The sequence below is a fragment of the Alligator sinensis genome, unplaced genomic scaffold (assembly GCF_000455745.1).
Source record: "Alligator sinensis unplaced genomic scaffold, ASM45574v1 scaffold354_1, whole genome shotgun sequence".
NCBI lineage: Eukaryota > Metazoa > Chordata > Crocodylia > Alligatoridae > Alligator > Alligator sinensis.
Window position 1 is genome coordinate 1532587 of NW_005842200.1, and position 17464 is coordinate 1550050.

The 17464-nt window shown below is 42.5% G+C and overlaps 1 protein-coding gene across 1 annotated transcript in view; it reads right to left on the bottom strand.

Moving 5' to 3' along the window:
* ENPP6 (ectonucleotide pyrophosphatase/phosphodiesterase 6) overlaps positions 1-15911 on the bottom strand; it is a 67695-nt gene extending 51784 nt beyond the window's left edge. Inside the window, exon 1 of the mRNA XM_006026603.3 lies at positions 15594-15911. Coding sequence (XP_006026665.1) covers positions 15594-15831 — 238 coding nt within the window. The 5' untranslated portion in view covers positions 15832-15911. The remainder of the gene's footprint in view (positions 1-15593) is intronic.
* Positions 15912-17464: the final 1553 nt, after the last annotated feature.

Genomic DNA, 17464 nt, shown 5'->3' on the forward strand with positions numbered 1-17464 from the left:
CTCAGGTCTTCGTTCGATCTGCAGTCTCTGGCAGGTAAGTGACCCTCTGAACAAGGCAGATGAGATGCAGATAAGACACGGAACTGTACATAGTAATCAGCAGAGATCTGGATTTTCTGTTTGCTGCGGAAGAACACAGATTTTCTACTTTAAAGGAGAAAAACTTGGGAAACCATGGGTTTCCCTGTGCAGGCTGGTAGAGTCCTAGCCTGCAAGGGGCTGCTTGGGAATGGTGGGGTGGGATGCAGGGGGCACCATGTGCATGTGCATGCACACACATGTACATGGCAGCTAGGTAGTGTGGTGAAGAACAGCTTCTGCAATGCCCTTTATGTAAGTCTATGAGGGGGGGCAGTGTGTCCATAGGTGATGTGTCAGAGGGATGGGGATGGGTGGGCTGTGGCTTGGAAGTGAGGGGTACTGGCAGGGCTTGGGAGGGCTGTGGCTTGGGAGTGAGGGGTAATGGTGTATCAGGGCTGCTCAGTGCCACAACGCAGTGGCGGGGCGGCGTTGGCACGGCATTTTGGGGGCGCAGACCCTGGTGGCAGTTGAGGGCGCAGTATTTTGGGGTGCAGAGACAGGGCTGCGGACAGCCCAGAGAAGACGAGGAGGGAGCAGGGGAAGCTCTAATTTTTTTCCATGATAAAGAAAACAAAATCAAATACCAAAATATATAGGTATTTAAAATGTATTTTATTATAATAATTGAGGTACTGGTAGACTTCCAAACTGCTTTAAAATTATAAATATATCAATAAAACATTGTTTTCAACTGATACCTATATATTATATTTTATATCTATAAGTGGCATTTTATTTCAATTGTGCAAAAACAAGGATTTTGGATTTTTAATCAGATTTTGAGATTTTTAATCACAGAATTTGTGATTTTTAAAAAAAAATTTTTTTTTAAACAGAGAAAACCAGGATCCCTGGTAATCAACATACTGGAGACAATGTAATACATCTGTGCAGTAACCTTATATGACTATGTATTTTATGTTCATGTGTGTATGCATACACACACAAAAGGAGGAGGAGAAGATTGATATGTGGGGTTCTCCATACGAGAGAGCAGAAAAACAATTGTCAAAGCTGGACGTTGGATATCACTCAAAGTAAGGTACTGACGCAATCAAACTACTGTTTGTGCCTTATGCAAATTTAAATTTGCATGAGGGTAGGATTCTTTGTAGCTGGTGTGGTTCTCTTCTGAGTCCCTTGCTATGTGGATGGCGCAAGAAGAGGCCTAGGAATAGTGCAATCATAGCATAATGTAGGTCATATATCCCACTGTGTTTGGAGTCCAGGAAAAAATGAAAGCTCTGTCTAAACAGCTGCTAACACTTAATGTAGGATTTTTCAGAGATCTTTGCCATCATGGCAGACCTCCTGAGGGATTTTCTGAATTCCAGAGTGGACTACAGAGAAATGTATTCTGGACGTATAGCAGTTTGATCTAAATCATCTTAAGAACCAGGGATGAAATCCTGGCCCCACTGAAGTAATTTGCAAAACTTGCATTGACTTCAATAGTGGCAAGATTCCACTTTGGACTTTCCTCCTACCAAAGGGGAAAATTTGTTTAAAAAGGAGCCTTATTGGCTGCACATAGTAGATTTTTTCTCCTTGCTATGATTTAGTAAACTGATCAAAAAGAAATTCCTATGTTGTTATTTATTTATTTATTTATTTTCTAGTTTTGTTCCTTGGTTTCTCTGACCTACAGAAGTTAAGCCTAGCACTAATGGCTTGTCCTGAGATAAATGCCCTTGCACTAATGGCTTGTCCTGAGATAAATGCCCTCAGTTTAGGAAGTGCATGAACTGATGCAGATGAAGAACTGGCTGCTTTTTACTTCTCAGTCAAATTGAAAAACATTTTTTGAGCTTTTAAAAGCTCAGTACAGCCAATCCTGAACATGCCTGCACACTTTTTTGATTTTCCTGTCATATTTCTACTTGTTGATGCAGCCAAAATGGAGCTGCTGGAATTCTTTTATTACTGTTTATCATCTGCAATGCAGTAGTGCCAAAAAGCCTCAAGTGAAAAATCAGGTCTTGTTGTGCATGGCACAGTAATAACACATAATGAAAGAGAATGAGATCTAGCTCTCTAAACTGGATAATGAAAGAGAGGAATTCAGTTATAATCCAAGGAGACAAGACTAACAAAGGCTGGAAGAGAAACATAGAGGGAAGAGTGACTTGCCTAAGGTTAGGGAGCAGCCTGGGAACTGAGTGCAGGTGTTGGAACTCTGTGTTCACTGCCCTAATGCATTCGATCTGGGTGCCTCTCCCAACTGTGGCTAGAGAGCCCCGTTTCTCCCATTATTTCTAGCTGCAAAGAACTAGATAAATACAGTAGCACTATTTAGATTCTTAGATTTGTGTGAAAAAATATACAACTTGAAGCTGATCCCACCTGAACCTTGCCATCATATGTTGACTGTAAAAAAGCCTTCAGTCTGGTATCCCATGATCACCTCTCGGCAAAACTGGCCAACTGCGGCCTCGGCATCACCACGATCCACTGGCTGGGGAATTAGCTCCATGGTAGGACCCAGAGGGTGGTAGTTAATGGAAGTCAATCGTTGTGGTACCCTGTGATTAGTGGGGTCCCTCAAGGCTCTGTCCTAGGGCCTATACTATTTAACATCTTCATTAATGTTGTAGACGTTGGTGTCAGAAGCGGACTGACCAAGTTCACCAATGACACCAAACTTTGGGGGAAAGCATCCACACTTGAGGACAGGAGGGCGATCCAGGCTGATCTTGACAGACTCAGGAAATGAGCGGGTGAGAACCTGATGGTGTTTAACACCGAACAATGCAAGGTTCTCCACCTTGGGAGGAAAAACCTGCAGCATGCTTATAGGCTCAGCACTGCTACGCTGCTTAGCACTACAGACGAAAGGGACTTGGGGGTCATGATTGACCACAAGATGAACATGAGCCTTCAGTGTGATGCTGCAGCTAGTAAAGTGAGCAAAACGCTGGCTTGCATCCATAGATGCTTCTCAAGCAACTCCCGGGATGTCATTCTCCCATTGTACTTGGCCTTAGTGAGGCTGCAGCTGGAGTACTGCGTCCAGTTTTGGGCTCCACAATTCAAAAAGGATGTGGAGAAGCTTGAGAGAGTCCAGAGGAGAGCCACGCACATGATCACAGGTCAGGAAAACAGACCTTACGATGAGAGGCTGAGAGTCATGGGACTCTTCAGCCTGGAAAAGCGCAGGCTCAGGGGTGATCTGATGGCCATCTTTAAGTTTATAAGGGTCACAAACTCCTCCATGACAGTTTCAGGCTGGACATAAGGAAGAATTTCTTTACTGTCTGAGTCCCCAAGGTTTGGAATAGACTACCGCCAGAAGTGGTGCAAGCGCCTACCTTGAACGCCTTCAAGAGACATTTGGATATTTATGTTGCTGGGATCCTATAATCCCAGCTGACTTCCTGCCCCTGGGGCAGGGGGCTGGACTCCATGATTTTCCAAGGTCCCTTCAAGCCCTAATGTCTATGAATCCCTCAGTGGGTGAAGTCTGGATCTGGACATCCACGCTTCTGGTCTGATTTGACATGCAGTACACGATGTTCAAATGGGAATCAGGGACTTACTCATGGCCATCTCACAGTTCAGATGCAAAGTAAACATTTGCTTGTTGGCTTTCAATTAAAGAAATCATTGGATCTCAAGCTTCTCTCTAGAACAGAAAAAGAAAAAAAAAACAACTCAACCCTGACCCACTGACTCTGAATATCACCTCACCTTGCTTGGTCTGGGGATATTTGAATCAGTGATCCAAGACATGGGCCTAGCTCTTCTCTACACCTTCTGGATTTTTGCCTAGTATCTGTTAGAATAGGAAATACCATTGTTTTTAAATAGTTCCTTATATATTGCCCATAACCCCATGATTTTCTACATGGAAGGGTCATCACTGTATAGTTCTAAATAAATGAGCCAATGGATATGCACTGCATAGAATAACCTATCACTATGCTGTATTAGTATTATGGTCTTGTGTAGCACCAACTGTAATAGGGTTTTCATACTCATGTATAAAGCAAGGAATCACCACAGTTCCACTAAGCCAAAAAGAAAAATATGTTCAAGAGCAGTGTGTTAAATGGGCTCAGGAAGATTCTGCAGTCCTTTCTTCCAACTTCCCTCTTCAGTGAATTCGAATTTTGTTGGGCAACATCTTGCCTCTATGCTGCAACATCCTGCCATTCATTAGGGAGGGGAACATGTAAGCAGATAAAATCATAGCCATCCTATTCACTGCACTGGTCTGAAGAAATTGCTGTGGTGTTGCTGCCTTAAAAATGTCAAGTTGGCTGTGAAAATGTTGTGGTGATTGGTCTTTCCTGAAGGGCCCCTGTTCTGCCTGTCAGGTTTACCATATGCTGCATTTGCTGTCCCACTACATGCTACTGAGCCTAGTGAAGCCCAGAAGAACCAACCAGTAGAGTATTCTTATGGAAGCTCATTGAGAGGCTGCTGTACCCGAAAGATGTATCTTGCTATATATGGGCACTGTGGCAGAAGGCCACCTCTGTTTCTCCCCAAAAACTCTGCTCTGTGACAATTTGGTTAGGATGGGCCCTGCAGGGGGTACACACCTTACCCTATCGCTTTAGGTAACCTGAGATGGATACATTCCTGAGGGAGCGGGGAAACCTGCTCCCTCTGCCTAGGTGCCTGGCATCACATACCTGGGGGATGGGCTTGGACTTCCTGGGGAACTAGGAACTGCCAGTCTGCCCAGCAACTAGTGATGTATTTCAAATTGGTTGGCTGACAGCCAACAGGTGCTGGCCTCCATTGGACCAGGTAAATAAGGTCACAAGGGCTATATAAGTGAAGGACTGCCCAGGAGGAAGGGGCAGCAGCCATGAGGAAAACTCAGAGGGAGAAGAGCTGAACCATCTGAAACTTGCTCTCTCTCTCAAAATTCATGATCAAGGAACTGCCTGCCTCCAGAGGGAATCTCCACCTGCCTCTGGATGATACTTGTGAGTAAGCTACCTGAGATCTAACTAGATATATAGCTTGCAGTAACTCAGATGTGTGATCAAAGGCTACCCAGCCATGGGAGTTTGCTCTGTGGGATTTCTCTGATATTGCTGTACCCTGTACCCTATTCCAACCCTACCCCTTGTAACCAATAAAATTCTCCTTTGTACCTAGTATGGGAGACTTATTGGGAGTGGGTTTAGATTATGCCTTGGGGTCCCCTTGGTTCGGCTGACTAAGGAAGACCACTACTTGTGCTTCTGACTGAGGGAAGCATCCCAAGTTCTTGAAGTGAATCAAGTACCCTCGAGGGCTACTAGGCCTGTGTTTCCCAGGGTGCACAGAGTCAGAATCAAGCCCAGCCCTGGGTGGTGGCAGTGGAACCCCCAGGCTAGTGGGTGTGCTCCAGGAAGTGGGTCGACCAGACGTGAGGCGCCCCCAGGGAGGCACTCAGAGCCTGGAAGGTGGTTGGGTGCAGTGAGGTGGGTGGCTCAATGCAGGAGTGCCCCTTACTGGCCTGCCACAGGCGCACAGCCAAAAAATTAAAAAGAAACAAAAACCTGGCACCTGCAGGATGTGAACAGATATTTTGTTGTCCCATGGGAGCTTGTTGGCAAAGGTATTACAGTTCTGTTATGATCCTCCAAAAATCAAGCTGAGCTAGAAGAGCATTATCAGTGGCCTAGCACTGATCAGCAACACTAGTGGAAACCTTGTGTTAAAAAGAAAAAGAGAGCTCCTAACTACATTCCTTAGGCAGATCCATTTGACCACTTACACTGATAAATCCATGCTTTTTGGCTGTTGTATGAAGGGATACATTTTTTAAACTAATCCAATGCTTGTCTCCACAAAAAATGCAGAGCTGCTGTGCTTATGATTAGAGAGGATATGAATCTCAAAATGTTTTCCACTCATAAATTATGGTTGTCTACTTTTTATATCTGGGTATATAAATACATAGACAGATTTAGTGTCCAGTAATTGCTTCGTGTTAGTTAGTAACAGACACATTGTAAGCAAACATTCCTTTACCTCAGTTGTTAAAAACAAGCTTGATTATTAAAAGAGAAGTCCAATGTACAATCCAAATGCAAAATTCAATGTACTTATTAATAATTATGCTTTTTGTTCATGGTTTGTATTTCTCTGAACTTTGACAAAGACCGTTCATGGAGATTATTTTCTTTTTAGTGAATGTTGATTTTGCTTTCACTATCTTCAAGCTACATGTCGAAGGTTCCCAGTTCCAGACCTGTGTACCCAGGATCCCACCACATTCCCTGACACCTGGGATTGAGTCTTCCAAGAGATTTAAAAGGGTAGTGCAGAGGACAGAACACGTCCCTAGCAAGTATGAAGTTCATACACTGTCGCAGACAGCACAAGGGTACTATGGTTAAAAAATATCTTCATTGATAACTTTATGTGTTTCTTTAAAATATAAAACATTTATCTGGGTCTTCTATTTACAAGAATTTCATCTGGGACTAGATTGAAATTGAAACTCTCTCTAACATCAAGTTGCAGGCCAGATTTTTTGGCCATGGAGCAGAAATGAGGCATGTGCTAAATTCATTATATGAGCAAAATAATAGCCAGCATCCTCTCGTAAGTACCAGTTAGTCTCCATGACCGTGAGGTCAGGGAAAACATCACTAGCATTACTAGTTCTTTGAACAATGTAATTATAACTTTGTTTTAACATTTACTTTTACAGGAGGGTACTGATACTTTTGATGTTCCACTATTCAAACTATCCTTTCTTCTGCATTTTTGCCGTCTGTTAGCCATTCCTGGGTAATGGCTCTCTTCTCTTTCACAGTCCTGGGCTAAGTACAGACATCTAGAGGTATTAGGGGGAGGTTAGATTGATTCACAATGGCTGCCCAATATCAGGAAGTCAGGATGGGGAAGGCCAGCCAGGGGGATGGGGTCCAGCAGGCTGGAGGGGATTCGGGGTCTGCTGAGGGATGGTGGGGGAAATGCAACCTGTGGTTGGGATAGGAAGGCAGATGTGACTGGGGGGGGGGGGGGGGGCAGGCGTGACCCATGAGAGGTAGGGGGAGCAGGTGAGACCACGAGGGGTAGAAGGAGAGGCATGACCCACAGGTGAGGCTGGGGGTACAGGCATGACCTGCAGGTGGGGTGACGGCCCCCCTTCCAGCAAACCTACATCCCCATCCCTCCCACCCCTCTCCCCACTGGGACTTACTTGCTTGGCTCTGGTAGTGGCGAATGCTGATAAAATCGGCCACAACCGGAGTGGCTGGTGAGATGGGGATTGAAAACGTTGGCTGGGGGGGAGAGCAGGGGGCCGGAAGGACAAAAAATAGACCACTGTGGGGGAAGTGGGGAGTGAAAAGAGCAGCCCTGGGGCTGGGGCAAGTGGACAGAAGTTCCATGCGCTGGTTTGACCTAAATCGAGTGAATCTGATACTACATAGATCCATATTTATCTTAAACTGTGTTCTGCAATTTTTAGACTGGTTTCTGTGCATGGAATTACAAGTTCAATTACAGGTCTAAACTGATTGCCGGTCACTGAGAGTGCGTCTATAAGCACAAGGTTGGCACCAGGACATGCTAAGTGTAAATCAGGCAGCCATTTTGAACCCAATTTAACCTCCCAAATGTCTGTACTTAGTTCTGCAGACTGTTTATAGCTCTAACTGAAAAAACTTAACTTCAGTATAGTAATATAAACTTGGGTGTAGAAATGATTGACAGTGCAGTATTGGAGGCACTCTCGAGACACTCAAGAAGGCTAGATTTTGTTTTTTGAATCTGAATGAGACGCACATTTAACTATAATGATGACAAGACGAATGATGCAATATCTTTTGATTAATTTTGCCTAGTTTGTTGCGTTTTTTTTAAACATTGTGCATAAGCTAGCAAATATGTTCACATTACAATAGTTATATTTATTTTTGCTTTAACCTTAAACAGAATAATATAGTGCTAATCCCCAGCATATTAGTAAAGCATCTAGTTTCCCTTTAACTGGAGAAAAATGTTTTGTGCTTTATGTGATAATGTGCCACACCATCTGCATTCGCCTTTTCAAAATACTGGATCTGCCCATGAGGACAGGGGAAGGGGATACTACTGAAAGTGTCAAAAGCTTGATTGAAAAGGTCAGCAGGAGTAAAAAGAGTGGTTAACATGTTGGGGGACATAGAAATAAGGAGCTGGAGTTATACTAGTCCAGGCAATGGGCTACAAACACATAGTCTCTGAGGCTTAGAGAGAGTTACTGCCTCCAGCATACACAAAAAAAAGTTTACTAATCCTGGAAGCAGTTGCTCACATAACCCCCCTACATTTGGCAATGTAGCAGGGCATATCATCACCATATGCCAGTGGACCATACCAGCTAAGAACTCCTGGCCTGCTCACAACTATACTGGCAAAACGGTTTTTTGTGCTATTATAATAAAACTATCTTTCTGTCTTTCTGCAGGCAAACCAAGATATACTGGTAATGGGCCAGTTTTGCTAGAATTAATACATTCACATGAGGAACTTCTGCTCATTGGGGATCACACTTTTCACATCCTTAGCCAGAATAGTTTTACCAGCTGAAATCTATAGCATAAACTAGGGCTCACCTTGGAGGCAAGTCATCCAAGTCAGGGCAAGGTGTTGAAGCGGTGTTGCTTGCTCTCATCATCTTATTATGCCTGCCCTCTAACCCTACCATTCCCATGAGTGGAACATCGAAGCTCCCCACACTTCAGATAGGCTGCCATCTAAACTGGAAGCAGCACGAGCATCTCTGTGCAACGCTTTGGTTGAACTAATTAGCAATCCTAGGGTGTGTCCAGATGAGTGTGGCTGAGTGGTATGTGGCACTGCAAATACATCTGCAGTGCCACATACCACACACTGAGGTGTTCTCCATGCTGCAAGGGCACACTGCCCATGTGTGTGCTGCTTTAGGTTTTTTTCCATTGGGTTTCCACAGGATATCCAGGGGTAAAAAAACCCCACTGTTAAAATTTAGGAAAAAACAAAACAAAACACCGGAGCAGTGCGCACACAGGCAGTGTGCACTACTGACAAGTGGAGCCTGGCCACCCGAAGCCACACTGCAGCTGCTAGCCAGGCTCTGCCCGGCAGAATCCCTGCAGCTGCAGCCCTGGGAGGCCCCCACGACCCCCAGTAAGACTGCTGGGGCTAGCACAGTGCTGGCCCCAGCCTCCCCTACTGCCCCCTGGGGTAACTTGCTGCGTGCCAAAGCATGCATGGTATGGGCATTCCCCAAGGACAAGTAACAGCAGCTCAAGGTGTGCCCCAGGGAACCAAACATACATGTCTGTGTGGATGTGGCCCTAGTTGCAGGGGCAGTTAGCATACTTCAGGCTAATTATCCTGTCTCTTACTGGGCAGAGACAGCTGCTACATTGTTCATGGTTTAGGAGGCAGCCTGATCAGGTTGCAGTGTACTGGACATCAATCATCGTTGATGGGGGTGTTAAGTTTATTTTGTAGGCCTAGCTCTAGATTCACTAGAGGAGAAAAAAAGTAGCTGAATATAAAACTTCATCTTCAGTCTCAGCATCCTGAAGTTTAAAATAATAAAGGCTGCTTCCTGTTTGGAGTTTGGATTTTGCCATCATTCAGTATAATCCAGGCTAATAAAAACCATAAAAATCTGATGGGCAATATGCTAGTCTAAAAACTGTACCTGTCATTAATTGTGAATTAATCTTCATCCCTCATTCTTTTAGCTGAGTTTGTGTAGAATATGCTACGTTTACATATCTTGCATTATTTTAATAACTAATATCTGCTACAGCTGTAAATCAGGAAAACACAGTTTTAATGATTTATGTTTCACAGGAAGTCCCAAAGATGGAATCACACAGCCTTTTTATTCCAGTTTGTATTGTATATTGTTCTTTGTGAAACACAAAAGAGGAGGTTTTCTCTGTTAGCCACTGGGACTGCTTAAAAACAGAAACTGCTATAAATCAGAAGACCTTTGACAGTACATGACAAACACATGAGAATGCATGAACTATATGAAGGAAGACTACAAGGATGGGAGAGCAAAGGGCAACTGGAAAGCAGGCTAAAAAGTTTCTCTTAACTAGCTTAAAAATTCCATATTGCATTGTTAAACAGGAGAGGTGAGTTATAATTGTGACATTCAGTCAGCACATAGAAAAATACTAATGGCTGTCCATTCAACAGGCCACCAAATTGTGCATTCTGGTCTTGTCTTCATAAGTGAGACCAAATTGAGAGATTGGTGTGTTATGGAATCATGCTACAACCCTATAAAAATCATGGCCTCATTGTATTTGCACACTGAAACAAATATAATAGTGACTTTGTGAGGCTGGCAGGATCATTCTCTTATTAAGTGATAAGTAGGGAAAACTCTCACTTAATTCAGTACTTTACAGTTCTGAGTCCTAATAAAAAAAAAATCCCTATTTAATCACTATATTCCAGCATGTCCAAAATATTACAAGTTTCACAGGACTTTGTCACTTTCTACCAATTATTTATGATCAAAACCTTTCAACATGTCTATAAACTCTACTGTATCACCTCATCCTCCTCCAACAATTTTCTACCAGCTGAAATCTGTATAAGTGAGATCTCTCTCCTGTCCCTGGAAGCTAAAAGAAATGTATTTTCTGGAAAGTCATATTTCAGAGCAGCTTGGTTTGCCAAGTTGTTCTAAGTAATGATGTGACAAAAATGACTATTTTTGTTGTTGGAATCCTGAAAAATTCAATTCTGTTTTAGTTTCTAGCTAAGATATGATACTGTCCATCAATTATTTTGACTGGCCTAAATTTTAAGGGTCCCTATGAGGTGTTGCATGCAGTAAGCTGTTGGTGAATTCAATGGGAGTTCATGAGTTCATTATGATATGGGGGTCCTTTTGGAACAGTGATTCTTTACCTGGGTGCCATGGTACCCTGGGGTGCCTTGAGATCCTTTCATGGGTGCCACAGGGTGCTACACAATATTAGCACTGTTAGGTGTGCAAACTTGATTCACAAGATAAACCCAGATAATTCCAATAGGAATCAATAGTATTTAAAACATTCTGACCTGCTGTGGTCTATCCGAGTTCTTTGCAACAGAAAAGCTGCTCAAAAATAAATAAAAACAAAGAGCTGGCATTTTCTGAGAGAGGCCTTGAGTCTAATGAAGGGTGCTTTGCGTCTAAAAACATTGAGAACCACTGCTTTAGGCCATCTTATATACTCAGCATCTTCTATAAGCCTTTGGATCCTTTGGGCTAGAGAGACATTCAAAAAGCCTGAGCCTGAATTGATTCAATCTTTGCAGGTTAAACTAACCTGCAAAGCTTGAACTGATTTGGAGGTGGATAGACATTCCCTTTTCATTCCAGAAATGTGGGCATATGCCTGCAGTGGCACAGGCTAGAAGCCAGGGAGCGCTAAAGCAGCCCTCCCTTCCCTTCAATAGTGCTAAGCTGAGGGAAGGCATGGCCAGGCCCTAGCATGCAACTCCGATTCGGGGGGGGTCCCCCCCTCAGCATCCCAGCAGGGAGTTGATAACAGTGTTAATCACCTGTAACACAGTGTTTATCAGCCCATTAAGAAAAAAAAGTTTCTCTCATTAATTCAAGCTCTTCTTAAACAACTTTTTCCAAGGAGGGAATGGAGGGACGTTATGTGTTACCTGTTGATTAGCTCCCAAAAGCCCTAAGCTGACACTGTGCTGTCTGCCTTTGTCCTGTCTACCACAGCACAGATCATAGCCAGCATGTGGTATGCTAGCTAATGCTGAGGTGTCTGTGTAATGCAGAGGGAAGGGGGAATCCCTGCCTTCAGCAGGGAAGGAGGAGGAGGGGAGCAGGAGGAAGCCAGGCAGGCCCTGCTGTACCTGCAAACTCTGCCGTAGCTGTAGCCAGGGAGCAGAAGGGAGGGGCCAGCCCAGTTCTCTGGAGCAGACAGCCCTGCCCAGCCCAGAGAGTGTGCCAGAATGCTGGCAGACTCTGCTTTACCTTAAACCAGGAAGGGGTCTAGGACAGGCATTGAATAAAATGGTTTGACCCAAATCAGTTAAGTCTGATACTACATTCAACCAGATTTATCTCAGACCAGTTTCATCCATTTTTTAACTGGTTTATGTGCACTGAATATCTGTTCTGTTACAGGTTTAAACCAGTTTCTGATACAGGTTTAAACCAGTTTTAAACTGGTTTATGTGTAATGTCTGTCCCTAGCCTAGGTGATTAGACCCCAAAGCTACCAGCTTGGGCAGCTTGTTCCAAGGCACATTGCATAACTGCTATGAAGTAATAACTGGCAGAGGTAGGGGGTAATGTTGTGGAATCATAAATATTCCATTTATTTTGGACAGAAGGATTTATGCAGCTACAAGGCGGAGAAAAGAAAATATTAATCTGCATAAATATAGGCTTTAGGAAGGATAAAAATCCAAGATGATTTTGTGACCTTAACTCCTCTAGCTTGCAAACAAAATTGCAGAGTACAGTTGAATTTCCCTTAGAGCATCATGTGTCACCCATAACTACCCAGTCTCCGTGTTACCAACCTCTGAAACCCCCTCAACAAGCACCCATTATATGGAGCATCTCAACGATTTACCTCTTACCAGTAAGCATTCTCCCATTATCCATCTTATTGTTATACAATAAAAGCTCTGTTATCCGGCATCCCCCCCGGGAATGGGGGATGCTGGATAACAAAATACGCCAGTTAACTGAGTGGCCCCGGACGCCGCTTCTCCGGCCACGTCTGGGGTGTCCCTCCACCCTTCTCACGGCATTACCACCCCTCCCACTGCATTGCCGCCCACCACCGTGGGCACTTCTGGTTTCACTTTATCTTAAAAGCCGGCATGCCAGTTAGTGGAGCATGCCGGTTTGTAAGATGCCGCTTAACAGAACTTTTACTGTATGTGGTAAGTTACTTCAATATTAAAATTATCCAGCTTTTACAAGAAAAACCCTCCAAAACACCATCTTCTTGGACATGAACTTTTCCTGATATCCATCACCTGGCAATCCCAGGCTTGAGTCCCCTCCCAGTTGCAAGACAATGCAGTTTTCCAGTTTGGCTCTTATGCTAAAGGTTAGAAAGTTGTCGCCACTTTATACAAAACAGAAAATGACTTACTTAGAAACCATTCTGTTTCAGTATGACGTTTTCTTTGCATGTTTTCATTCATTCATTTTATGGGTTTTTGTACGAAAAGTAAGGCCTCTCCCTTTACTGCAGTTGTTTATTCACACCTCTACTTATTTCTCACCTGAGCTCAGAGTCTCCAGTGAAGTTAGAATAAATTTTCATAGTAACTGTAACTTCCCAAACAGGGGCTTGGGATCAGACTGACCAAACAGCATCAGTGGCAGTATCAGCTGAACTTTTAAAAAGAAGGCCACATCCTCTTTTTGTGCAATTCTCCTTAACAAGAGAAAGTTGATAGATAATGAAATACAAGAAATGTGGCATGAACAAGATTGTTTAGGTTGTTTTTAAAGAGTTGCATTTCATATCAGTAGGTTCTTAACAATTGCAGGGGGCATCAGCAGATTTTCATGTCACAGTAATTTCTCAGACTGAACATCAGAGATCTCACTGCTTTAAGCAGTTGTCTGGGGCCCTCTTTAAACTAACAACCTTTATCACACACTTATGAACATTATGTTGTTTTCCTGTCGTGTTCTGACAGCTGAACAAGTCATTCACACACTTACAGTATGTTACTAGGCAACTGTAATCATTGTTGTTATTAGTTTGAACTTAATAATTTTACACTGAAATGAAGTGAACTGGAGGATTGCAACACACCAATATTAACTGGGCAACATGTAGAGTGCAACGTGGCATAACAGATTACAGCTGGTATACTGCCTGGTAATTAGTAGCTAGGTTGTATATGTGGGACTAAGTAGCACTTTGCATGTGGGCCCTGCTCACAGCCTGACGTTGAAGTCGGAAACTGGGCTGCACAAAGGGCAGGACATAGTGTTGCAGGTAGGAGGTAGGCTTCAGCAGAGGCCCTAGGTGCCCATTTGGAGTGGAACTACCTGGAGGCAGTTAGTAACTTCAGGCAAACGCAGATTTTGCAGATGTGAGTGCTAACTTGGTTTGCTGAAATTACAGATGAAAGATATAATTTATATATCTAAAGAACGATTAAATGTTCATGGTGTAGTTATGCCTTAATATTCAGTAATGGAATTTACCTTCCAGAAAAATTTTTCATTGCCTTCCACTTGAACTGACAAATAAATATAGTAATCTGTGCTGTTTCTAAGCCAGGATGAGCACCGAAAAGGGAGTTCTCTCCCAAGGTAGGAAGGAAAGGGTTAAGGAGTTTCAAAACAAGCTAGGCACAACTGATGTCAGTTTTGTGACTTACAATGGCATCTATTTGCTTCCCAACAAGTAATATATGAACTGAAGGCTTTGTATTGTTCTATGGACACCATATCCAGAAAAGAACAGATTTTTTCCCCCTGCCTCTAGTTAGTTGGAATGTCTGGTGAGAAACTGAGGGGAAAAATCATATCTGAGAGAGTCAACACCCTGGACACAATAATTCTTCATTTCTGATTGTTTTAGCAGACTTTATTTTCCAGAAGTAACTTTCCTATTGTATTGACTACTGTATAAAGATCAATCATCATGTTAAGTTAAAGAGAAATAAACCTTTAAAGAGATGGTGGAAATAAAGTGAATAGGCCTTTGTAAAATCACATGCATTCCACCTATTTTGTTAAAGCCTTCCTTTGACAATCAGAAAACGGAGCAGCGTAATGGGCACATGCAAAAAAGAAGAATCATTACCTTGGATTTTTCATATTCACTAATATAGAAATTTCAGATCAAGTTAAGAAAGTCCTATCAAATCTTGTGATCTAACTGCAAACACAGGGCATCAGCTTGGTTCAAGGAGTAATTTAACAAAGACCTTTCTAAAAACACATCTGCTTTCTAGAAACAAGACCTACTTTAGTCATCCTCGGTTTATGTTAGGATTTAGTAACCGCCTAAGTTGAGTCTCTGGGTACATTTTGTATGTTTATCTTTCATGTGTTTCTCATATATTCTTATTTTCCAACTGTGCTGAAAAAAGCACGTAGTTAAAATAAAGTTCAAGCATTACAGATTTCCAGACAAGCATAAAAAGTGTTTGATTCAGGTCCTGTATGTATCATACCTCAGAGAAAATATAAAAAAGAAAAAATTGAAAGAGAAGAGGAAGCCCCTACCTACAGCTAATAGTAACAGCAACTGTACAGCTGGTGAGCTAGTGAAAAGCAAACTTTTTGCAAACTGTTCTGCAACGCTGTTTTTAAACAGCATGGGTCCAAATTACACTTTGGAATGGAGAGAACTGACATGTATGTAGCTTGTTCTAATAGAAATTCAGAGTCGATTCGGTAATACTTTTAAGCCTAACTCGGGACAATAGCATAGCTGAAAGCTTCATTTTCAGTATTTTCATCCCTCTGCATGGCAAAAACCAATGACCCAAGCTTATCTTCAGCATAACAAGCTGACAAGTTTTAAAAGCATCACAACAAATAGAAGTAAAGTACTCACCAGTCATCAGTGTGTAATAATTTGGATAAGACAGACTAGGAAAGTCAGGGGTCAGGTAATCCACTTTCACCCCCTTGTTCACAATCTCTTTAAAGCCAAGCAGAGACTTCAGTTCATTATCATCGATGTAGTCAAAGCGAAAACCATCAATCAAAAACACTAAAAGTTTTCGATTTGCAGAAGATAAGCTTGCCAGACCAAGAACAAAGAGGAAAGAGAGGGCCATGTGCTTTGTCATGTTGATGAAACTCTCAGCAGAGACCCATCAGTGCTGCCTGTCACTCTGCAATGATTCTGGGCGAGGTATCTGAAGCTGCTTTCAGGGGCTGGACCTTATGCTGCTGTCCTCCACTATGCTGATTTAACTTCCTGAGTTTAAAGCTACAGCACTATTTATCCAAACTGCTAGGTGTTGAAGGTTACAGGTTAATTACTAACATATGATTAACTTTGCTTCCAAGCATGTAGCATGAATGTGAGAAAAGAGCTTGTTACTTTTGTGTTTAAGGAATGTCTGATAGCACGGAAAAAAACAGAGTGCAAAAGGAATCGGAGATGAAGACCAAATTCCATGAATAGTCAGTGTGCGCTAATTAACACAGCCTTCTCTTCCAACAAAAGAAACAGTACAAATAATGCAGCATTTATGTTTCCAGTTGCTACATGTAGCTGTGTCTCTAATATCTCTTGGGATAAGGAAAACTTAAAAAAAAGATTACCAAGTTTTTAAGTAGAAGACTTCTTATGGGATTCAATAACTCATTCAAAAAAATTGCTTTACAGTGATCTGTAGGAACATGGACATGGATTTGCTTTCTTTTCTTTCTTGGCATGGCTTTTATTGGAAAACAAGACTAACATAAAGTCCTCCTTTTTCTCCAGTAATACTGTGATGTAATAATATATGAGCTATTGAGTAGGTAATAGGAGAACTAGTTTTCTGTGTTACATAGCACTGATTTAGGCTGTATATGCACTCATTCATCTTCTGGCAATTTTTCAAATCAGGTTTGGGAATTGGATGAATCAAACTTTCACATTTAAAGCAACTGCCCATATTATACATGTGAGCAACCACTCAGCTTCCTCCTAGAGCCATGAGCTTGGCCATACTCCTCATGCACTCACTTGGATTTATTCATTTAGTTGCATATAATTATATTTAGGTATAATTTTAATATATAGAATCATATTGATTTTGTTCTTCTTCCCCAGAGAAAAAGGACTTGTGCTTTTGCACACTGTAGGACTCTGAGAATCTGGAAATGGAATGGATCACTTGTCAGAGTGACTCAGGAGGTAATATTTATTTCCAGAGCCAAAATGGAAGTATAGCTCTAGGCAGTGACTTAAAGCATTGTTTTAGTTGTGTTAGAAAAGGTGGGACTCGGGTAGGAAGCCAGGTTTAATCTGGCTTTTGTTGTTGCCATTGACACCTGGCCAAACTGCAATAATTGGGCTCAGATCCACACATGATAGATTTACTTCTTCTGGTGGTTTGCAAATTTCCACCTTCGTATCCAATATGCTTAGTTGCATATCCTACTGACTTCCAGCTCCTAGAAACTGCAGGCAAACACCAGGCTGAAACTCAGTGTTCTGTGAAGGAAGTAGAAGTCCTCAGAAAGGAAACATTTTACAGCCCTTAAGACTTGCTATAACACTGCCTGGCCCCTTATGATCATTTACACCTGTACACATTAAGTGTAAAGAGCTCACATCTAGGTTTTCATTTGAACCCTCTTTGCACAGCTGCAATGATCAGCTAAGATTCTTGTCAGTAACAGCAGTAGTTCCTAGGTTACAGCTTCCAGGGATACTACAGAGCCATCAAAAAACAGTTTTAAATGGCAGACGAGCTGTCCCTGACA